Below are 24,495 nucleotides of genomic sequence, written 5' to 3'. Positions count from 1 at the left end.
TTCTTCATATTAGGAAATATGCTTCTCTGCAGTAATTCTATTTTGTATATTAGTTAATAATAATAATGATAGCTAACATTTATATAGAGCTTATTATGTTCCAGGCACTGTGCTATTTACAATTATTATCTCATTTGATCCCTACAATAGCCCTGGGAGGGAGGTGCTATTATCACCCCCTTTTTATAGATAAGGCAATGGAGGCAAAGAGATTAAGTGACTCACCCAGAGTCACAGAGCTAGTAAGTTTCTGAGACTGGATTTGAACTCAGGTCATCTTAACTCTAGGTCCAGTGCTCTATCCAAGGTACCAGCTAGCCGTTTGGAGTTAATTGAATCTAAATAATAAGTGTCTATTATGTGTAAATCACTATGCCCACCACTGGGAGAGATACAATATTTAGATCAGATATAGTACCTGACCTCATGGAGGTTACAGTCTATTGGGGAAAGCAATGAATATACAAATAACTAAAATAAAATGATGAATAATAAGCACATTAAAAAGGCACAAACTATGCATTATTGTGGGTCTGAGGCTGGGTCACTGTTTCCATTGTTGATGATCTGGGGGTGGGGGTGGGGGCTGGGACAGCACGGCACAGTGGAAAGAGTGCTGGATTGGTAGTCAGAGAACCTGCGTTCGAATTCTGGCTCTGTCATTTCACCTCTTGGCACTTTGGTTCCCTCATCTTCAGAATGAGAGGGTTGAGCTAGATGACCTGAAGGGTCCCTTCTGACTCTAATCTATGATTACGAAAGGAAGACATCACGCAGAAGACAGCATTTGGTCTATATCTCAAAGGCCATCCTTCAGCTGGAGATGAGTATGGTGGGGGAGAAATTGGGCAGATAAGCCAGGCTCAGGGAACAGTGCCAACGATGATACAGAGGCAACACAGGATGTGCACAGTCCACCATGAGTAGAAGAAGATACTCCAGTCTAGGAGGTAGCCTGAGGTCACTTGGGAAAGGAAGAGTGGACCTAGGTTATAAAGCATCGGGATAAGAGTTTAGACTTGATTTGATTAGCAAGGAACAGCCAGCAGAGGGTTTGAGCTGCCAGGGTCGGGGAGATGACTTGATCAGACTTGTAATACTAGTAGAGTGACATGGTTAGGACATGCCCCAGGGAGATCATAAAATGACCACCTAGTCCCTACCAAGATATAAAGAGCACACATCACTCAATGAGCATTTATACAGGATTGCTAAAGCACTTATTATGGCCAGCCACTGTGCTAAGCATTAGGGATACAAAGAAAAAGCAAAAATAGTACCTGCCTTCAAGGAGAGTACATTCTAATGGGGGAAATAACACAGGCACAGAGACATTTAGTGAACCAAGTGCCCAGCTGATACTTGATAAATATTAGTTGTCGTTAAAGAAAAGATGGCCTGATTCCTCCAATTCCCCATTACAGATACTCATTTTTAAAATGTAAAATTTCCTAAAATGTTAAAAATTAAAAACTAAACATTTCTTAAAATTTTCATTAAGTTCAAGTTTGAGGAGTAAGACTTGCAAGCTAATTTTTGGCAAGCAAGCTAAAAGTGACAACTCAAGTTTACAAAATGCTGACCTTGTTTCCAGAAAGCTGAGGAAATGCAGCTTAGAGCCAAGTTGGGGATTCTCCCAAGTTTACAAGTTTATGAAATGCAGTCACTTAATGTGAAAGCAAATAGCATAGATTTTTTACCCTTAGTTTCTAACGATTCCAATTCCACCAAAGGGAAAGTTACGACTTCATTTTCCCCCATAAATATAATTTAATTTTTCAAACATCAGTTGACTGATGTTTTGCTTAATTTAGTACTTTCATTTGTGCTATGCCAATCAATTAAAAATTATTTAATGAGAATCTATTATGTGCTAGGCACTGAGAAAAATAAAAATCCTATGGACCCTGCTCTCAAGTTTCCTACATTCTGTCAATAGTTTCAGAGCACAATGCTTAATATTAAACAAAACAAAAATAAATAACCTAGATACTTTCTATCTAAGTTATAATTCTTGGGAATATCTTGGGAAGTTTTGTCTTCCTCCCTTCCTCCCTCCTTCCTTCCCTGCTTCCTTTCTTTCCTTCCTTCCTTTCTTCCCTTTCTTCCTTCCCTTTCCTTTCCTTTCTTCTCCCCTGACCAGACTCTCATCCCAAGACCAAAAGTTAAAAGACTTAGTCACCTAACTAGCTAGGCACCTAACACAGATGACATGGACAAGTGGCAATTTCAAGGGACAATTTAATATTTTCCCTCAGAAAGTAATTAATAGTTGCCAGATAGACTGCATAATTCTCTGGTTAGTTAGACAGAAAACAAGAAGGTAGAGAGATTCTATTCTTGAAGAAGCAGTGATTTGTTCAGATTCACACCACGTGGAACCCTGAATGAGAGTCTCTGGTTCATGTATTAAGGTCCTCACTGCCTTTTGCTGCCTGATTGGAAATGGAGAATGACAGCACGTGGTGTTTAATGAAGGTCAGAGGATTTTCAGTCTGCAAGAAAGCTTTGCCTTAAGCTCTTATTGACCTTTCCAAATCTATCCATATAGTTCTTGCCTTTCTCTCTGCTTTATACCAAACACCTCCCAGTTTAGTAATCCTGAGATAAATCAAAGAGCTTATGTGGAAGTGAAAAGACAGTGGCTTAGTGGGAACCACAGTATTGGCATGAGTGTTGCTATGGGAGGGAAGACCTATTGAATCCATTTCATCTTATCTATAAATAGAAGATGTGGGAGAAATTCAGGAGTGGAGTAGACTTTTCTCACTGCATGTTTTTTTGTTGGTATCAGATCACATAAATATTGATGTTTTCCAAAAGCCAGAAAAAGAAAATAGCAGATTCTTTTATCTGTGTTCATGGAGGGAAGCGATGTGTTCAGGCATCAATAAAAAAATTATGCATATTCAGAGAAGTATTTGCATGATATATGTCATGTGGATGACTATAAAACAATGACATTTATTTAAAAAAAAACAAACAGCATGAAACTAACCCATATTTATGTAGCACTTCCTGTATATCAAGTATGATTAGGCATAAGTATGTTAAATTTTTTAACATTTAATTGGCTATGGCCAGATTACACCCCTAAAAAACAGGCAGTGGAACATAGAGTATAGAATATTGGCTTTGAAATAAAGATAACGTAGGTTCAAATCCCTCCTTTAACACATAATGCCTGTGTGCTCCTAGGAAAGTCACTTACCCTTTCAGTGTTCCAAATCTCCAAGTTTGTAAGTTGCATATGAGGGGCCATTTGATGATGTCGTGGAACTAACTGGGAGTCAGTTAGATGAGTTCAAATCCAGCCTCAGATACTTTCTAGCTGTATGACTCTGGGCAAGTCACTTAACCTCTGCTTGCCTCAGTTTCCTCATGTGTAAAATGAAGGTAATAATAGCAACTACCTCCCAGGGTTATCAAGAGGATAAAATGAGAATATTTTAAAATTTCTTCACAAGTATTCGAGCATTATGTAAATGCTAGCTATTCTTCTTCTTCTCCTTCTTCTTCTCCTTCTTCTTTCATATCTGCCAGGAATTTGCTTACTAAGATTTCCCTATGTCAATGAAATTTCAGTCTGTGTCAAAACAAACAAAACAAACAAAAATCTCTCCAAAAAGATGGCACCATCTTACCTACACCTTATCAATCCAATTGATCAATCCATTCATGCCACTTAGAGCACCACGTTAATCCCTTTGGTCTGAGGCCCCTGTCTTAAAGTGTATTACCTACCTGGAGTACAGTCCCCGGGGCCCCATACTACAAGGAGGGGTTACAAGTATAAGAGTTTCTATTTACAAAATGAGGAAAAACTCTGCTTAGCAGAATCAAGTGACTTGCTTAGGGTCACACAGGTAATAAGTGGCAAAGCCCAAGCTTGAATCTAAGACTTCTGATTTTGAGTCCTGAGCTTATTCTAATCTCTCATGCTTTCTTATAAATAAGTACTGTCAGTTAAAAGTCAGATGCTTTGGAAGATAATTCCAATAATGCTCCTGGTGCTCAAAACATCTCAAGATCCTTCCTCTAGAGCTGGAAGGAACCTTAGAGTCCATCATTCCAGGGGGTATTTATTAACCTAAAGCCTCTGATCTCTTTTTTAAGAAATATTTTGATAACTGTATTTTAATATAGTTGTTTTCCTTCATGATCCTATATATTTTATTTTATGCATTTAAAAACATCGTCCTGAAAAAAGGTCCAAAGATTGCCAAAGAGGTAAAGATTGAAGACTTTTGAAGTCTAATCTCCTCATTGTATAGATCAGGAGACTGAGGCCCATGGAGGATAAGTGACTTCTCCAAGGTCACATAGGTGGCAAGTGTCAGAGGCAAGATTTGAACTCAGGTCCTGTGAATCTAGCACCAGAGTTCTTTCCACTCAGGCACCACTTTTTTGAAATTACTATCAACATGAGTTTATGGGGGAATGGGCCAAGTATCTATGATTTTGTCAGTGTGGAGAACTTCCAGTGTAGATCTTACTCCCCTAAACAAGTCACACTGTCCCCATGATAAGTCTTAGGAAAATACCTTCAGTACATGGAGATCATATGAGTCATTCAGAGTCATACAACTATTAAGTATCAGAGGTCAGAGCTTCCTGATTCCAGGTGCAACAATCTACCGATGACGACATCTTGCCTCTAGAACTTGTGTATAAGCCACAATAAAAGAGTCTGATTAGATTATAGTCAGTTTTTGTTTCTGACACCAGAACAGTTGTTCAGTCATGTTTGATTTTTTGTGACCCCATTTGGGGTTTTCTTGGCAAAGATGCCATTTCCTTCTCCAGCTCATTTTATAGATGTCGAAACTGAGGCAAATGGTTAAGTAACTAGCTAGTAAGTGTCTGAGGCCACATTTGAACTCAGGTCTTCCTAACTCCAGGCCTGCTCTATGCAGTGCACCACTAAGCTGCCCACCTCCCAACGCCCAAACGGTGCCCTCTGCATTTATCATCCACTTTATTCAATAAACTTGAATCTAAATTACTTTTGACTATTTTCAAAAATTAAATCCATATTCTGAAGAGGAACACAATAGAGTGGAAAGATCCTTAAATTTGGAGTCAAAAGGTCTCGGTTCCAGTCATGATTCTGCCACTTAAATCTGGGCAAGTCGCTGAACTTTCTGGAGCTCAGTTTCTTCATCTGTAAAATGGGGTATTTAGAATAGATGATGTCTAGGACTTCTTCCAGGCATGTAAATCCCACGAATCTCAACCCCATAAAATTTGTCATTTTGGAAAATATTCAAAAAAATTTTACTGAAGATTCTGAAGGTAATTTCAAAAGAGGTCTAGGACTGTACAGTATAAAGAGTGCTGAATGTGAAACTGGACAACTTGGGTTCAAATCTTAGCTTTGCCATTTACTACTTGTATAACTCTTGGCAAGTCATTGAATTCTCTGGGCCTCAGTTTTTTTATCTGTAAAATGAAAGGGTTGGACTAGATGTGGACTCTTCTGTCCCTTCTGGCTTTAAACCTATGATCATATAGATTGTGACATTTGTCTCCCATTTATGTCCCTTTGCACAGGTCACCCTCAATCAATTCAGTTCAACTCAAATCAATAAACATCTATTAAGCACCTACTTACTATGTACCAGGCATTGTGTTGAGTGCAAGGCATACAAAAAGAGGCAAAAGATAGCCCCTTCCCTCAAGGAACTTCTTGGAATATACCATTTCTTTCCTTCTGCCTCTTAGAATTCCTAGTTTCCTTCAATTCTCAGCTTTAAGTACAGCCTTTCCTGATGCATGTTCCCTGCCCTCATTATTACTTTTTATTTACTTTGCATGTATTTTGCATTTATCTATTTTTCCTCTGACTAAAATGTAAGCTCCTTGAAGGCAGGGGCTATTTTATTTTTGTCTTTGTGTCCTCTGTGACTAGCACAGTGCCTGAAGATTCTTATTCAGTCATTTTTCAGTCATATCCAACTCTTTGTGACCCCATTTGTGCTTTTCTTGGCAAAGATACTGGAGGGGTTTGCTATTTCTTTCTCCAGCTCATTTTACAGATGGGAAACTGAGGCAAACAGGGTTAAGTGAATTGTCCAGGGTCTCACAGCTAGTAAGTGTCTGAGGCCTGGTAAATAGTAGACACTTAATAAATACTTGAATGAATAAAGAATTGAAAGCAATATGTAACATGGAAAAACTCAGTACAATCAAAATATCATTGAAGAAAGATGTTCCCAGAGTATAGGAAGGAATAGTCCTTTTAATATTTAAAATGAATGGTATGCTTTGCAATTGGAAAATTGGTAGAATCATGCATTAGAGATGGACACATTCTGTTGTCAGGTGTAGCCTAGTTGTATTTGAAAAGAGATCTCAGTTATTCTAAGTCAAATTTAATGTTTTTATTCTAGTCCCACTCATCGGTGGAAAGGGCTGGACTAATTGGTGGTGTGAAGTTAAAAATGATCCCTTCAGATGACAAATTTTCTCTACGAGGTTCAGCCCTACAGAAGGTGCTGGATGAAGACAAAGCCGCCGGCCTCATCCCATTCTTTGTAAGTGATAACACAGATGAGTTATGTGCTTTGAATTTGTCAGTTGTGGCCTTGAGTCTTCTGTCCTTTGCGAGTTATAATGATGGAAGGGTTTTAGTCATGGGCCCCATTATACACTATATATCTGGTATCTGAAGACTAACTGAGCTAAATTCAGAAAAACTCAGAACCAGGTTAGCCAAAGGGTGATTTTTTTTCTTTCCTTTTCTTTTTCTTCTCTTCTCTTTTTTTTTTTCATTCATGTGTCAGAGACAATCTGCTAGAGATTGTGTCCTGTGTTGGTGGAGGGAGGGTCCACACTGATCATGGGATTCTTAAAGTATTGAATTGTCAATTGTGGTATGGTAAGTTGCACACTTTGAATGAGAAGTATGACTATATAACAGCTCTTATGAAACATATTTGGGAGTTTTAATGCCTGTCAGCTCAATGAGAGGCCACAGTGAGACACAGAAGCCAAAAAACAAATAGGTTCTTATGATCACAGAGTGGAAAGAGACCTCAGAGGCACATTTAGTCCAACCTTTTTAACTTATAGATGAGGAAACAGGCCCAGGGAAGTTAAGTGATTTGACCAAGGTTACATAGGTAGTAAGTATTAAAAGGAGGTTCTAAACTCAGCTCCTGTATCTTTTTGTTTTGTGAGTGGCTTAATTTGTCATAGAGAACAAAATCAAAACTTCAAAGCAAAGCCTTGTAAACTTTAAGGTGCTATGTATATAAAGTCGGTTATTGTGAGTTTTTGGTCTGGACTATAATTTTATCTGTGTAGGGAACTCTCAGGGTGAAATCTGTCTTTTTAATCAAGGCACATGACCAACCCATATGTAACATTACAGTCTTAAGAGAGTTGTGTGGGGGTAAGTGATTCGTCCATGGTTATACTGCTAATATGTATCAAAGTGTGGACTTGAACCCAGATCTTCCTGACTCCAAGGACCAACCACTATCCATCATTATTATTGTTCTGATTGAAGACAGGTAGTCATTGCTAGAGAAGGGGGCAGGGAGAGAGACTAGAAGAGGAAAAGACAGAGACAAAGATAGAGACACACACAAAGAAGGTAGAGAGAGAGGAGGAGGAAGGGGAGGAAGAAGAAGAAGAAGGAGAAGGAGAAGAAGAAGAGGAGGAGGAGGAAGAGAGAGGGTAGGAGAGAGAAGGAGGAGGAGAGAGGGAAGGGGAAAGAAAAAGAGGAGAGAAAAGGGAGACAGAGGATAGGAGAGAGAAGGAGGAGGAGAGAGGGAAGGAGAGGGGGAGAGAGAGAGAGACTGAGCAGCAACTAGGTCTAGGGTATTCAGAGAAAGAGGCAGAGACAGAACCTGAGTTATGTTAAAGGGTAGGATCTAGATAACCAGGGTAAGGGATGATGATTCCAGGAATGCACGTAAGCAAAAACTGACAAGTGGGAATAAGCAGGGTGTGGTCAGAAAATAAGGAGAAGACTAGTTGGGCTGCAGCAGAAGGCTGACGTTTGTAAGCAGTGGGAGAATGGGTTAGAAAGCTAGTTTGACAACCATTAAGGAGGCCCCTCATTGACAGTGTAAGAAATTTGGATTTCATAGTGAACCACTGAAGGATTTAAATTAGTGATATGATCAAAGTCACATTGAGGAAGACTAATCTGGGTCCAGGGTTCTGGGTGGAGCAGAGGAGAAACACTGGAAGACACTAGTCACAAAGATTCTGGAGGGATGGAGATGAGTCAAGAGACTGCTGTGTAGCTTTTCTTACAGCAGTATTTGAAATTGGAGTTGATTCTGTGTTACTCAAGTATGGTCTATATAAAGTGAACTGGTTTTGTTTTTTTAATTGGTCTACATATGTAATTTCACTGGTATGGAGAACTTCCCAGTGTAGAAACTCCTTCTGTTGGTCAGCACCTTTCTGTACCTTATAGCTGTAGAGTTGCCAGGGGCCATCCAGAGGTGAAGCAATATGCCCATGGTCACACAGTAGGGGTCAGAGGCACAGCTTAAAGTCAGGCCTTCCGAACTCACAGCTGGTCCTGTGTCCACACCATTGGACTTTATCATGTATAAATTTTAATAATACCCTTCTAATTATGGATGTATAAAGGAAAGATCAAACCTTATGCTTTAGATTTAATGACAGGGTTACAAAGAGGGTATTCATTTTATCTTCATCTTTTTTATTTCTATAGCTTTGAAATGAAGCATCTGATTGGTTTGATCTAATTCAGGCTTAGGGTCTTTTGTGTGTATACATTAAATTTGTCAGCTAAAGGGAAGCTTTGGATCTAATGATTCTCATCATTTGTCTCTAAAATAAAAGGGTGCAGCACAGCTTAGATATGGGGACTGAAAGGACCCATGATTCTACTGCTGTACTTCAGATTTCAGTGTCCTTCACAGAGACACTCATAAATAATTTGATTCCAAATAGAATGTGAGTTTCTCAAGGACAAGGATTGTTTTAATTTTAATTGTTTTTGTTTTTGCTTCCCTAATGCCTAGCACAGTACTCACAGTACTTGGCACATGATAAGCCTTAACAAAGCCAGTTAGGTGGCATTGTGGATAGAGTACTAGGCCTGAAGTCAGGAAGATTCATCTTTTAACCTTGTTTGCCTCAGTTTCCTCATCTGTAAAATGAGCTGGAGAAAGAAATGGCAAACCACTCCAGTATTTTTGCCAAGAAAATGACAAATGGGGTCATGAAGAGATGGACATGGCTGAACAACAATAAATACTTTAATATTGTCGATTAGTTGATTGGAAGTTGGGCTGGGAAATGCTATTTCCAGGGTTGGGGAACCTGCGGCCTCTAGGCCACATGTGACAGGGACACACTTGAGGACCTAGAGGGCCCCATGTGGCCTTGAGGCTGCAGATTCCCCTCCCCTGTTATTCTAACCATTGATGAATAAAGGCAGATCTTCATTTTCTTGAAGGAAGCCAAAGGAGCCATTTTTCAAAAAATCACTGGAGGACAGACTAGAAAGTTTTTTACCAGCATAAGGTAGCACCAAGGGGACAGAAGTCACAGTAAGGTGACTGGCCTGTGTTTCATAAAAGGGTAGTTCCTAAGCTCACAAACCAAGGTTTGCTGAGTCACCAGAACTCCTTAAAGCATAGCCTCACTTCCCAAGCAGAGGAGTTGACAGGAAGTAACCCAGAACTCTAGCTCTGGCTCTGGGGTCCCCACTCCAAAGATATTTGCCCCATTTTCCTTTTGTTGCCTTTCTGGCTTATCAATAGTGAGGCCAGTGACAGAGTTTAAGTGTTTTTATACTTAAGTGGAAGGAAAAAAACCCAACCCTTCAAAGCATTTACTTATCAAAATTGCTTTCTTTCCTTTGGCCTGGGAAGTGGGAGAAGGAGAGTTGACTGGGAGCAGACATTGAGGCCAGGCCAGGGACAAGCCTGGGGGTGAAGTTGGCTTGAAATCCATTCTCTCAGAAGAAAGCCTTTGGGCTGTTTTTAGCTGTCAGATCCATTTCTGATATGCAACTTCTCTCTCCTCCCTTCCCCTGCCCAAATGTGATTATGCTTCTGTAATATGGGTTGTAAATTAGGTTAAATTCATTGTGTGGTGCTGAGGCAGGGTAATCAGAGCCCCAGGAGAGCAGGTGTCGTTGCTTTAAAGTGGTTTCTGGGAATTAGGACAAGCGGCTTTGTGGCTCAGACTCTCCTAGAAAAGATATTTTGAAATGTGTTGAAACAAAGTAAATCCATTTTGTCACAAAGGCAGCTTCTTAGATGAAATTTGGATCTGGGATAATTGTGCTGTCCCCCTGCCTCTCGAGTTGCAAAAACTGAAATTGGGGTTGTTGATAAATGACCACCAGGGGGTGCTGTGGTGCAATGTTGAGTTTAAATTGGGGCTTGCTAAAGTTAATCCTGAGAGAGGCTTTTAGTGTCCTCGACTCCTCTGGCAGGCTAGTGAAACCTGGGGACCCCTTCTCAAAATTTTACATTTATAAAATACATAGGATTGCAAAGGAAGCCAATTATATTGAAATACAGTTATTCAAATATAATTATGAATCAAGGTCATAGACCACAGGCTAGGAATGCCTGCTAGGATTTAGTGCTTTTAGGGTGGAAGTCTGATCCGAGTAGCGATTGTAGCAGGAACGGACTGCCATTATGAAAGTTGGCTCTCTCATTGCTGGTTATGGAAACACTGTGCTAGAGAGCATGATCTGAATCTAGCAAAGGAGACAGGAAGAACAGTCAGATGGGTAAGAGAACCAAGAAAGAGTGGTGTCCTGAAAACCTAGAGAGAAGAGAGTATCAAAGAGGAGTGTTCAAAAGTACCAAAGGCTGCAGAGAGATCAAGAATGAGGATTGAGAAAAAGCTATCGGATTTGGCAATTAAGAGATCATCGGTAACTTTGGAGAACGCAGTTTTAGTGGAGTGATAAGGTCCAAAGCCATATTGTAAGGGGTGAAGAACAGAAAGAGAGGAGAGAAAGTGGAGGTACCTGTTGTAGATGGCCTTTCAAAGAATTTAGCCACAAAAGGGCAAAAGAGAACTAGGACAATAATTATTAAGGATGTAAGGAGACACGGACATGTTTGCAGGCAGTAGAGAATGAACCACTAGACAGAGAGATTGAAAATAAGTGATGGAGCAGGGATGATACTAAAGGGGCAGTCTATTGGCAGAGATGGAATGGAATGTGATCACCTGAGCAGGTAGAGGGGGTTAGTAAGCCTTGGTAAGGAGTAAGGCCACCTCATCATAAGAGATGGAGGTGAAGGAAGAGATAAATATGAGTGACATGAGATGGAGAAGTTCATGGTGAATGACCTCAATTTTTAGCTGAGAGGGTAGCAGGATAGAGAATCACGAGAAGTTTGAGGGGGGATGAAAACATTCGGAAGAGCCTTTGTAGAGAGTAAATGAGTAGATATGGAAGTTTTATAGAATTGCCTAGCAGCAATGAAGGCCCTGTTGAGATCACAAAACATAAATGTGAAAAGGACTCAGAACAATTGTATGATTTTCTCCATCTTCATTCAGCAGCATATGTGTAGGGATGAAGGTGATGTGTGACAGCTGGAGACTTGGCATCAGGAGATGACAGAAGGTCTAGGTATTCAAGAGAGGAGGACAATGTAGAGTTGAATTCGTTCTCCAAGGGGTCAAGATGGGGAAAAGAGGAGAGAGTGGCTAGGAGGGGAGTTGATTTGGGAGAGAATTGAGGAGTTGTGGGATTGGAGGTCATGGTGCAAATGAATAGGTTTTAGAAGGGAAGGCAGAAGGAGAAGTGAAAAACCAATAGATTTTGGTTGAATAAGGGAATTTTGGAATTCTTGAACACAGAAGTGGTACATTTGTGGGTGATGGCAAAATCAAGGGAATGACCATCTTTGTGTGTGGCTGAGATGGGTAGAGGAATAGGTCATGAGAAGTGAGTAGGTTCACGAACTGAGAGTTAGAGTGTTTGAGGGAGAGTCAATACATATGTTGAAGTCCCCTAGTAGGAAGGTAGGAGTTGAGTAGGAGAAAAAAATTGTGAACCATATATAAATGCATTGAGGAAGGAAGGGGAATGACCTCAAGGTCTATAGACATCAGCTACCAAGTTATTGGATGGTAAATATAAATAGCATAAACTTTGAAGAGGGAGAGGTTACTGAATGACAGAGGGAGGGAGGGAGAGAACCTTGAAGTGGCAATGAGGAGTGTAGTAATCAGGGCGGGGCTTTTTGCTGTTCTTCTCTTAAGTGCCTTTAATGCTTCTGGCCTTTGTTTGAATGGGGCAGGTAAAGTGGGATCTTTTGCCTTGGAGTGTTTCTCAGCACTAAGATAAGTGGGAGTCACTGATTAGTTTGGTGGTACTAGGAATTAACTAAGTTTCCCACACCCTAAATGGCACTTTTCACTATTCTTTGTTTGAGTGCTTCTAAACACTGAGTTAATCAAGTGGCCCAGAAAGGTATATAAGATCTGAGATTGACATTTGACTTTTGGGGGTACGCTCATTGAAAGTATATGGGTGATGAGACTCTGGGCAAGCTGTTGAACCTGCCCAGTATGAGATGGGAGACACACAGTCAGATGGTCAGATAGGAGGTTGTTTCACTAGTCCTCTTCTCTCAAAAGACTCCAAAGGGTACCCATAGGACTCAAGAATAGCAGCTGCCCTCTCAAATCTCACCGTGTATTTGGAGTGCAAGTTAAGGAAGACCTAAGAGGTACTATGCTCTGCTCCTGGGATCTCCAGGGTGTTCAGTATGGTTTAGGAAATATTCCCAATAGCATTGCCACAGCTAGTCATCCTTTCTAAGGGGTAGGCTTTGTAACACCATAGAAGAAGCACTGTGAGAAGCCACTTGAAGGCTAAGTGATGTCCTTAGCTGATGCCTTTATCCTTTTAGGTCTTGTGGTAAATGTAAGCTACAGTGAGTGAAATGGAGTTTCTTGTGGGCTAAAAAGAATTAGTGAAGTTTCTATGCAACTAAACTACATCGAAGAAGTGACTACCATAATCTGCTAGGCCTTCTGTACTAGCTGTTAATATAGTTCCCTTCCTCTACTTCTATGCTTCTGTGCATGGTCTTGTCTGTTTCTCTTCCCCACCCCCTACCCCATTTAAGCGCCTTCAATCCAGAGTCTGATCTTGTTTTGTTGACCTTATCTAGTTCCAGGCAACAGTAGATGCTTAATAAATGCTTTTTTGAGTTGGATTAGATTGGAAACAATAATGATCTTTCTTAAAAACTTCCTTAAGAGAGGGAGGGAAAAGAGATTTTTAAGTTTTATGCTTTTGTTTTTACTTCTTAGGTGGTTGCTACTCTTGGAACCACTTCTTGCTGTTCATTTGACAATCTGCTAGAGCTGGGTCCTATTTGTGAGTATTCACCTAATTCTTCCTCATGCTTTTGGAAATGTTTATTTGCTGGGTAAAATAACATTACTATTTTTAGTTCCAAGTTTTTTACCTCCTTCCAAGGGCTTAAGGAGCTTCACAACTAAATTCACCATTGTTCTAGAATTTAAAAGTAAAAATATATATATATATATATGTAAATACATATGCATGTATGTATATATGCATATGTACATATACAGTGTATATGTGTATGTGAATATATATATATATATATCTATATATATATATATATATATGAATGTGTATGTATGTGATGTGGTTTTAGGGGTGCAGGAACCCCAAAATACTGAGGTTCAGGGCAGAGTTATATAGAAAGAATTCATGGACTCAAGCAGTCTTCCAGTCAAGTGGTAAAAAGTTTATTATAATGCTAATGTGGTGGGCAGAGTTCCTTTAGGGGACTTGCAACTTAATGGAAGTGATGCTAAAGTTTATATAGGAAAAAACTTGGTACATTGTGTGCCAACTATGCTAATTAGGTGGTGACATACAGTTTCTGTACCTTGCATGAAGGTGTCATTCACTACTGGAAACCATGGAGCAGTAGGTGGGGGAGGTGGGCTTCTAAGGGTTGTGTTTTTGGTCTGTTACGTCTGTAACAAGATAGCCTTGGGAGATTATGTCTATGGTTTGACCTCTGGATTGTATACGGTAACTGTTCAGCTATTACAAGATAATCCTGTTCATAAAAGGGAAATTCTACAGAGGTCAGCTTGTTCTTGTAACAGGAAGAAATAGTTTGCCTTACTGGATCCACTCATGAGTTATTGCCAGAGGGAGGGTCTTTGGGCTGGGGAGAGATATGGTCTTAGGGCTGGGGTCCATCATTTATGTATATGTATGTATATGAGTGTGTGTGTATACATACTGTCCACTATGGCCAAAGCTTTGTGCTAGACACTGGAGATGGGAAAAAAAAAGACAGCATTCCTACCCTCAGAAAACTTAAATTCTATTAGAATTAGTGTAGCCTCCATTGTGCTTTTTTCTAATGTGGTCTTTGTATAGCTTTCCTGTATTTACAATATAAACAGTTCAGAAACAAAGAACAGTTCAGGAGGTCGGGAGTTCAGAATTGGAGATAATTGGCTGAGCTAGCATTGACCTTTGTATTATTTATGAAGAAAGAATTTGATGCTTTAATAGTGTGCCAGAATTACTGGAAAATGCTTACTCTACTGAAGAGAAAAAAATATTTCTTAGGGCTTCAAAAGTAAGTCACATTTTCATAAATTGATATTCCTTAATGTGTCAGGCCAGCGGTGGAGCCACACCCAGTATCTCTATACCTCTTGGGGCCTCTTGTCATGTTGAGCCCAGGCCTAGGGGCTGACCCACTGGTACCTTCTAATGGAAATTTCTTCTACCCCCTCCCCTTATTTTCCTGGGTCTCTTCAGTCCTTTTAGGGTAAGATTGCAAGTTTTTAGGTGTTTAAAAGCTATAAAACTTTAGAAAACATGCAAGTTCTCTCTGTGTGTGTATGTGTGTGTGTGTGTGTGTGTGTGTATGTGTGTAAAGGGTAAATTTTACAAATTACAAATCTTTTTTACCATTTCATACTAGTCCCTAGCAACTGGGTATGGTGGAATAGGTGGTGGCTTTGAAGTCAGAGGACTTAGGTACAAAACCAGCTCTGCTACTTGCTGCCTGTATGACCTTAATCTCACTGTAAACTAAGGGAATTGGACTAAGTGACCTATAAAATTCTTTCTAGCACCATGTCTTTGATCCTACAATCCAGGTATGAGACCTAGACCTTATTATTCCTCGGTTCATTAGCTTATAGAAGGAACCCAATCCCTCAGAAAATTAAACTTGCCCAAAGTCACACAAATAGAAGTGGTATTATTTGGATTAGAATTCATGGTCTTTTTATTCTGAGTTTAATGCTCTTTCTCCTGTAATGTACTGCCTCCCTCTTCCTACCTTTCTGACTTCCTTCCAGTTCTTATTCTTGTTAGTTCAGCTCTACTTCTTATTAGGAATTTCAACTACAGGTTGTGAGCTCCCTCATCTGGTAGGAATAGGTTCCTTGTCCCCCAGCTTTGTGCATGGGTACCTAGCACCTGGGGCAGGTACCTTTCTCCTGTCCTTCTCCTGGTTCAGTCACTGCACAGGATATCCTACCCTGGATCTGCTGGCCATAAAACTGGGAAAGTTCTCCTATAACACACGGCTACCTGACAAGAATGAAACTTCTCTATTGGGCCTTCAAGTTTTCTCTTCCTTGGGCTTCAGGCCTCATGCTTCCCTTATCATTGCTTTAGAAACGGACAGTTCTAGCTGTCTGAGAATTTATTTTTATCTTATCTCTGCCTTCTCTGTTCCTTCTAACAATGCTACTAGTTGGCTCTTGAGATCTTCATTTCCCCCAGTACATAAAACAGGTATTAAACCCTGTGGCCCAGGGCTGTGAGGGCAGGCCTCCATCATCCCCTTCCATGAGCCTGGGCCACCCATGCTCCCCTCAGTGGGCTTTTCTCTTGGACTTATCTTCTCTTTCATGTTGCCCTGTGGCCCACTCCTAGCTCTTTGCTTTCTCATTGGCCAACCTTTCAAGTATTTTCTAGGACCAATAAAGAATGGATATTTTTATCTGCTTTCGGCTATTGTTTGCAATCACTTTCTAACCTCTAGGTACTGAATAGTTGCTTCTACTGGGCTCGTTGCCCTTGAAAGTTGGATTCATTGACTACATATTGTTTTTAACTAGAATTATACATTTTTTTCTTATAGTATATACATTAGCTTGACATAGTATTGCCTTCTCCCATGTCTGCAATAATTAATTTCCCACATCTTCTAATTATGGAGTAGTCTATTCATGAATAAAGGTCTCCATATTAGGATCTGTACTTTGTTAGCCTGGTTGGAGTTTACAGTATATATTTCAAGTATTAAAACTTCATTTCTTTAAAGACAGTCTGTGATTCAGACTTCTTGCTCACTCATTCAGACTGACCTTCCCTTTCAATTACTCCTGAATCTCTTAGATTTTTTCAATCTGTGGATAAAGTATCTTTCCTTTCCCTTAGTACAGTCAACTGAAGAATCAGGCAGCCCTGTACTCCTAAAATTTCATTTTGGGCCTGAGCTGTTGGAAACCCCAGACACCATGGAAATAGCTTTATGGATGGAGAACATTCCTCTAGAATGGGCCAAGTCTGGCCTCAAGTGAAGGCCAAGAAACTGTGCTTCGCAGTGTGGACAAAGCCCAATTTGGCACCAACTTTTAGGAGCTCTTGCTAGAGAAGGCATAGAGTATGAAACTTTTCCTAGACAACTTATATCTGCCCAGTCTGTTAGGGTAGAAAGTTAAATGAGTGACAGTTGGCTACTTCTTAAGATGAGACCCCCCCCCAAACGGGCTTTTTCAATGTTGAGAACCATGTACTTCTTCCTACAATATCTAACTAGGGGGGTGGGGTTCTCTCATACCCAGGGTTCGAGTCTATGTATCGATACGGTTTTAAGGCAAGGAGCTGGGGTAACCAACAGCTGCTACCACTTAATGAACTTCCTATCCAAAGATGACATTAATCAGCCACCTCTTCCCCACCCCGTACATTTTGGATTGTTCCTCTTCTTGTTTTTCCCAGAAGCCAGGATAGGTTTGAGTTGACCCACTTCCATTCACACTCACTCCACCCCCCATGTGACTGGCAGCATTCACTTGTGAGAACAGCTGGCCCAGCTGAGGGGTCCCTGGTCACAGAATAGAGTGAGGCTCACTGGCCCAAATGGGGATCGAAGCCATGACTTTGGCCTCATTAGCTCAGAGCTCTAATCAAGTGCAGTAAACAACCCAAGCTCTTCATTTCAGTCAAATGCTGGGCTGGTCTCCCAAAGGAACTGAATGTCCTGGCCCTCAGCCTGCTTATATAACTCCCTGAAGCTATCATATTCAGAGACTGACTGAGGGCTCCAGTGGGGCTGAGTCCATTAGGCCCCTCTTGTGACCTCTGCGCAGGTGTTCCAGTCTTACTTCACAAGACATCTGCCAGCTTGAAAGAACCACTAGGGTCAGATCGAGTCCAGGTCATCACTTTGATGTAGTATTTAATTACCCTTAAATGCTTTCTTGAATGTGGCTAGAAACTGATGTGTAATTTGTTTGGCACCATAAAGGGATGTCCATGGTGGAGATACACTGATAGGCAGCCTGGCACACTGGGAAGAACCTTCATTTATTTATTTTTGAACTGGAAAAGCTGGGTTTGAATCCCTGCTCTGCCACTTATCTGTGTACAGTTTCAATTTTGGACAAGTAACTTTACCTCTTTCTTGGCCCCAGTTTCTTTCTCGGAAAAATGAGAGGGTATGATTAGATGGTTTCCAAAGTCTCTCCCAGCTCTAAATCCATGATCTGAGAATATTTCATCAATCTGATCCTCAGTTTCCTCTTCTTTAAAATGAGGAGATGGGACTAGAATGTTTCCCTTCCTTCAGCTCTAGCTTCCTACTCTCACTGGGCCTCAGTCTCCTCCACCATGCCATGAAGGCAGTGACCTCTGAGGTCTCTGCCAGCTCCAAATCTTTGACCCTATGATTTGACATTGGACAATTCTAAACTCTGTTTATCTGTTGCAGAAATTTTTAAAGTGAGTATTGTTTTGGCTAAAATATTGAATAAGCACTCATTGCTGAGTATTTTCCAAGTTCAAACTGCATCTTTTTTAGTGTCCAGAGCTGATTTCCCACAGTGTCAGTAGGCTAAAAAACAACTTACATTTATGTGTCCCTATGCCTGACAAGGGACTTTAACATGCATAGGCTCATTTAGTCCCTGAAGAGACTCTGTTGAGGTAGAGGAAATATTAGCATCCCCATTTTACAGATGTGCAAAGTGAGGTTCCTCATCGATGTGACTTGTTCAAGGTTTCACAGGAAATAACCAATAGAGCTAGTTCTCAAATTCAGATCTTCTGACTTCAAGTCCTATGCTTTTCCCCCACCATCCTATACTTCCTCTTGGTGAAAAGCTACTCTGATAAAAGTGATGATTCACTAGCCATACAGAGGACAAATCTGAACATAGTTTTAGAAATTGTTTCTTTTAAAATTCCAAGTTATTATTGTTCTTCAGATACCTTTTCATTTGGTCTGCTTAAACAAGTTAATTTCCTGGCAGTCTCAATTCAGAAAAAGATCACAAGTAGGACAAAATGGATGACTAAAATCAAACCTGAGGCATGTTTTGAGAATAGCCCGGAAGAAGGCAGGTTGATGCTAAGACTGGAGGGACAGCAGATTGCAGAAGCACTGGGTGTGGAAGAGGGCAGGAAGAACAGAGCCCAAAACAAGGGCAAAAAGTAAGTCCATTCTGGGGAAGGACAAGGAAGCTGGAGGCTGAGGCTGTTCCAAAGGTCAGAACCATTTGATCAGTCCAAAGTGGGGATAAATGTAGGCCTTGAAAGTCAGAGGCAGGCAGTGGATGAAAACCAGGTAAGAAAGCTAGAGTTAGGGCCTAAGTCAGTAGTGAGGGTCAGGAATAGCAGTAGATACAGAGCACTAATAATCAAGCATAATGGATTAAGTGGATTTTAAAGGTCAAAGAAGATAATGAGCCTGAAATTTAAGCAGGCAATCTGAACAGGAGGGCAAGAATATTGAGAAATGGGATTCAGAACCCAAACGAGAATCTAGATTGGCTTCACATCCGTAAAGTTGGATTTCACGTCTTTACCAAGATCCTCTCTCTCAAACAGAGATTCTTAATCTTTTTTAAGTCTAGTAAAGCCTATGGACCCCTTCTCTGAATAATATTTTTAAAGGAATAAAATAAAATACTGAGAATTACAAAGGAAACAAATTATATTGAAATAACAATACAAATATTAAAATAATAAGTTCAGACACCAGATTAAGACCCCCTCCTCTCGGAGGATGAAGGACCTTCAGTGGAAGCAGAAAACAGACCTGAAAATGGGTTGTCTGAATTAAACTACTCCCAGCATAAGTGTGGCAAAGTATCTCCCAGCTTTGTGAATAGTTGTTGTTGTTGAGTTGTTTGAGTCATATCTGACTCTTCGTGACCCCATTTGGGGTTTTGTTGGCAAAGATACTGGGGTGGTTTGCATTTCCTTCTCCAGCCAATTTTACAAATAAGGAAACTGAGGCAAACTGGGCTAAGTGACTTGCCCAGGGTCACATAGCTAGTAAGTGTCTTATGCCAGATTAGACCTCAGGACGATGAGTCTTGCTTACTCCAGGACTGACACTTTATCCACTGTACCACCTCAATACTCTGTGAATATAGCAGAGGACAGATAGCTATGGACTATCCTTGCTATCAATTTAATATTTTTTAATATTAAAATTTAACTTAATTTAAAAAATTGACAATTAGAATTTTATCTCCTGTCTTACCCCATTCTCTATTAGATAGATAGATAGATAGATAGATAGATAGATAGATAGATAGATAGAACAAGCATTTATAAAGCACTTAGTATGTGCCAGGTAAATGGGGGGAAGGGAAGATAAACAAAACCCTAGCACAATCAAGCAAATGAATTCCAATATTGTCCTGCTCCAAAAATGTATATCTCATTACGCATCTTGAATTTATCACTTGTCTGTCAGGAAGTGGGTGTCATACTCATTACTGGTTTTCTGAAATGGAAGTTGGTCGCTGAATTGGTCAGAGTTCTTATGTCTTTCAAAGCTACTTGTCTTTATAAGGTTGTTGTCATTGCATAAATTGGTCTCCTGTTGCTCACTTCACTCTGTGTCAGTTCATCCAACTCTTCTCAGGTTTCTCTGGAATCATGCCCTTCATCATTTCTTGCAGCACAATAGGATCCCATTAAATTTATATAAAATAATTTGTTTAGCCATTTCCCAATTGTTGGGTATACCCTCTTAGTTTCCAGATTTTTTGCCATTCAAAAAGAGCTCCTATAAACATTTTTATACATTGTACTTTTCCTCTTAATCTAATCTCTTTGGGTTATAGGTCTAGCAGTGGCATTGCTAGGACAAAGGGAATAGATAGTTTAGTGACTTTGGAGGCATTGTTTCATATTTCTTTCCAGAATGGCTGGATCAATTCTTCCCAGCTCCACCAACAAACACTGTGTTAATTTCACTATTTTCCTCCAGCCACTCCAGATTTGGTCATGTCCCTTTTTGGTCATCTTTTCTAATCAGAGTTAATCTAATCAGAGCTGCTTTAATTTGCTTTTCTTTAATTATTAGTGAATTGAAGCACTTTTTATTTTTCATATGGCTGTTCATACCTTGGATTTCTTCCTCTAAGAACTGTCTGTTCATGTCCTTTGATTGTATTATTTGGGGAGTACCTACCCATCAATTTTCAGCGCAGGAAACTGAAACTGGGGCATAGAGAGTGAAAAAAGGTGCTTCCTTTCATAGGCCAGAGCTAAGTAGCCTGGCCCAACAAGTTGTACCCTCCACCCCTATAGCCTTCCCTCTCCCTCTGGGATTAGCTTTGTATATTTTGTATACATAGTTATTTATATGTTGTCTCCTCCCTTAGAATGAGCTCCGGGAGGCTAGCGACAACATTTTCTGCCTTTCCTCGTATGTCCAGCAATTAACTAGCTACTGAAACATAATACTAAATAAGTGTTTGTTGCTTTCTTATGGTGCAGTAATATGCTATTACGTTCAAGGACTACATCTTGTTAAGCCATTCCCTCATCAATCGAGTGATCGATTCTCCCTCTAATCTACCTATCTTAATCTAACTACAAGTTTATTATTAAAATACAAACCACCAGCTGAAAACTCACACAAAGCGGAAACAAGGAGACATGTGTTCTTACTTCACGGCCACCGTTGGTTCTCAATCTTGGTCTGTTTCTGAGAAGTGAAGTTGTGCACATAACCACAACCCAGAAATTGACTCTGTCCAGACTAGAGTCTGATTCAGAGTAGCCTGAGGGGTCTGTGGTTTTATACTAAAGTAGATAGAAAGAACTGAGTTCATTTGCAAAGGAATCATTCTCAGGGAAACAGACCCCAAGAGCCTTGAAATACACCAGTCATGAGTAAGTAAGATTGTTTTTCCATCCGCATGTCCCTCTTCCTCCCTATTGGGGGAAGGACCCTGACCTATTGGCACAAGAGTTCAAGATGGTTTGCGGCTTGATGGTGTATAATTATACACTGACTTGTGTGGTAGAGGCCATAGCTGCGAATGGGGTACAGGGAATAGAAATCCACAAAGGCTGGAACCATAATGGAGAAGGTGGGACTTTGAAAATCAGACAGGATTTAAATGGGGGAATTTGTGAGAGTATTTTGGGGAGGGAAGAGTGCTCCAAGTGGATGGATGCTACAGCATCAACATCGATAAGAATTTATTAAGTGTTTACTTATGTGCCAAGCACGATGCTAAGCACTTGGGATATAGAGACAAAAACAAAATTATTTTTGCCATCAAGGAACTTCCATCTTATTTTGGGAAACAGCAGGCTAAGGAAAGAATGAATGTGATTTGTAGGGAGGGTAACTGGCATGACCAGAATAGAGAGATCATACCGGTGAAACGAGCTTGGGTAGCTAAAATGAAGTTAGGTTATCATGAGCCTTGAAAATTATTCCTATTGAAGAATTTGGGCTTGCTGTCATAAGTAATAGGAAGCCATTAGGAATTCAGTTATTCTTCTCATCAACAAATATTTATTGCATGCCTACTCTATGAAACAGCATGGGACATTAGACTTGGAGTCAGAAGGATAATATTAGGTAGCATTTATATAGAGCTTGAAGCAAAGTGCTTTATGTGTGCTACATTTGATTCTTACAACAACCCTGCAAGATAGACACTCATTTTACAGGTGAGGAAACTAAGGCTGAGATAGGTTAAGTGACTCACACAGCTACTGTCTGAAGTAGGATTTGAATTCAGGGCTTCCTAAATCCAAATCCAGCGGTCTCTTCTACTAAACTATCTAGTGACTCAGAAGATCTAGGTTCTAGTCCTGGCTCCAGCCTCTTCTGTAATGTGTGCACTTCAGCAAGCACTTTACAAAGCTTATTTCCTCTGCTAATAACAGTAATAAAATGTACTCTACTTGCCTTACAAGGTTAGTGTGAAGGTCAAATGAAGTGATGTATATGAATGTGCTTTGTAAATGTTAGTGAATTGCATAAGGAACTACTGTGGGAACTCAGAAATTCAAGAATGTAACATATTCAAAGTCATAAGTCCATCAGGCTTCATATATTTGTCCCTCTCAAATATTTCTGCATTTTAGGTAATAAGGAGAATATTTGGATGCATATCGATGCAGCATATGCAGGAAGTGCCTTCATCTGCCCTGAATTCCGACATCTTCTGAATGGCGTTGAGGTGAGCAAGCATGTCCCTTTGCCTTTAATTAGGATTAATTTTTGTGGCAAGCTTGATTGAGATAGGGATAGGGACTGGACCTACAATTACATCAGTATAGGTAAATGTCAAGCGAGCAAATTCCCTCTACCAGTATAAATTGGTACTTTCTCTATGACTTATAATCTAGACCTTTCAGAGGTTAAGTGACTCCCTTAGGTTTATACCACCCGTATGGGTTAAAGGGGAAGACTCGAACCAAGGTCTTTCTAGCTTTGAAGTTCCCTGTCTATTCCCTATGACTAGTTGCCTCTTTAAGCTTGACCAACCAAACTCAATTCAATAGCAAACCATTACTAAGTGCCTACTATCTACTAGGCACTGTGTGGGTGTGTAGATACAAAGATAAAGCCATAACAGTCCCTATCATCATGGGGCTCATATTCTGCTGGGGGTACATGTACAAGTCCATGAGAATTATATAGAATGTTAGCTCCTTGAGGGCAGGGACCTCTTTGCAATTTCTTTGTATCCCTAGTACCATGAAAATTTTTTTCTAGACTTGTGACTGCATAATTATAGAAAACTGTTAGTAAACTTCCTCTGTTAATGCATATCAGAAATTATTTTTCAACTTATAAAGAGGCTAAGAGATTTTCTCAGAGTCACAATGACAATATGTGACTCCAAGGTCAGCCTGCTCTATTCACTGTGCCAAGCTGTGTCCCTCCTTGAGTATGGTTAAATCTTTTGACTTATTTTGTTCTCCTGAATGTTTTAGCTTTTGCCTTAAAGGCAAGATTTTGGACCCGATGTTGTCTCTCCAGTCCCTTTCTAGCTCTAGCATCCTTAGAATCCATACTCTTTGATGGGATCCCATTTTGTTTTTGAAGGGCCCTCAACAAGTTGGGGTTTTACCTTTCAGAGAGCAAGGTGCACAGGCATCACGGCAGTCCCTCTGATGGACATGACAGCAAGATCCTATCTGCGGCAGACGGGGTTTAATCCTTGGCAATGAGTCATGTGGAATTTGCCTCCAATATTGTGTACTGCTCTTTACCCCTGTCTGACTAAGGAACTGGCTGCTCTGAGGGTCAGATAAGGGGGCTGCAATTTCCTGCTGCAGCCCTAGGCTCCAAGATAAGACCTTTCTCTCCTGTGAGACGGAGGAAAATATCACTGTTCAGTAATGAAAGAAGTTTAAACAAAACAGCCACATAGGAGAGAACTAATAAAATTCCTAACAAACAAAGTCCTTTTTTAACCTTTTGTTTCCTTTTTATCAACAAACTAAACTTACTGTAATTTCCTGTCTTTAAAAAAAATTACTTTTATTGGAACCTGGTAGGAAATTAAATAAGGGGTCAGGCTTTATCAGCACAGGAGTTAGGCACCAACTGTCTTGGAGATTTCTCACCTCTGATATTTACACTTTTCCCTCTTCCTCTGCTGCTCTCTCTGCTCTTTATACCCTTTTATAAATAAAAGCGAGAGTTTCATAAAGACATAGAATATTAACAAAGAGGGAAGAATAGAAGATCACCCATGAGATAGATAGGGCTCTGAGAAGAGGGATCTGAGTTTTCAGTTCTTTGTTTCCACTGCTCCCAGTACTTAGAAGCACCCACAGAATGAATTCAATGTGGGGGGTGGGGTGGGGGGAGGGCAGGCAGCATACCCAGAGCTCCAACATAACACAGATCATATGCATTGGCCAGGTAAAGAAAAACTTTATACCTTTTGTATGTGCCAGAAATTGCAGTATTTGTGTGAAGCCATGTTCAAAGTGTT

At 40.2% G+C, this 24,495-nt stretch overlaps 1 protein-coding gene across 1 annotated transcript in view; it reads left to right on the top strand.

Moving 5' to 3' along the window:
* Positions 1-24,495, top strand: part of DDC (dopa decarboxylase) — a 117,857-nt gene that overhangs the window by 46,071 nt on the left and 47,291 nt on the right. The window contains exons 6-8 of the mRNA XM_036739370.1: positions 6,393-6,536; positions 13,294-13,360; positions 22,631-22,725. Of these exons, the coding sequence (XP_036595265.1) occupies positions 6,393-6,536; positions 13,294-13,360; positions 22,631-22,725 (306 nt within the window). The remainder of the gene's footprint in view (positions 1-6,392; positions 6,537-13,293; positions 13,361-22,630; positions 22,726-24,495) is intronic.

This window comes from Trichosurus vulpecula, chromosome 9 (assembly GCF_011100635.1).
Source record: "Trichosurus vulpecula isolate mTriVul1 chromosome 9, mTriVul1.pri, whole genome shotgun sequence".
Classification (NCBI taxonomy): Eukaryota; Metazoa; Chordata; class Mammalia; order Diprotodontia; family Phalangeridae; genus Trichosurus; species Trichosurus vulpecula.
Note: the sequence above shows the minus strand (reverse complement) of the source record. Positions and strands in the feature narration are given on the sequence as shown.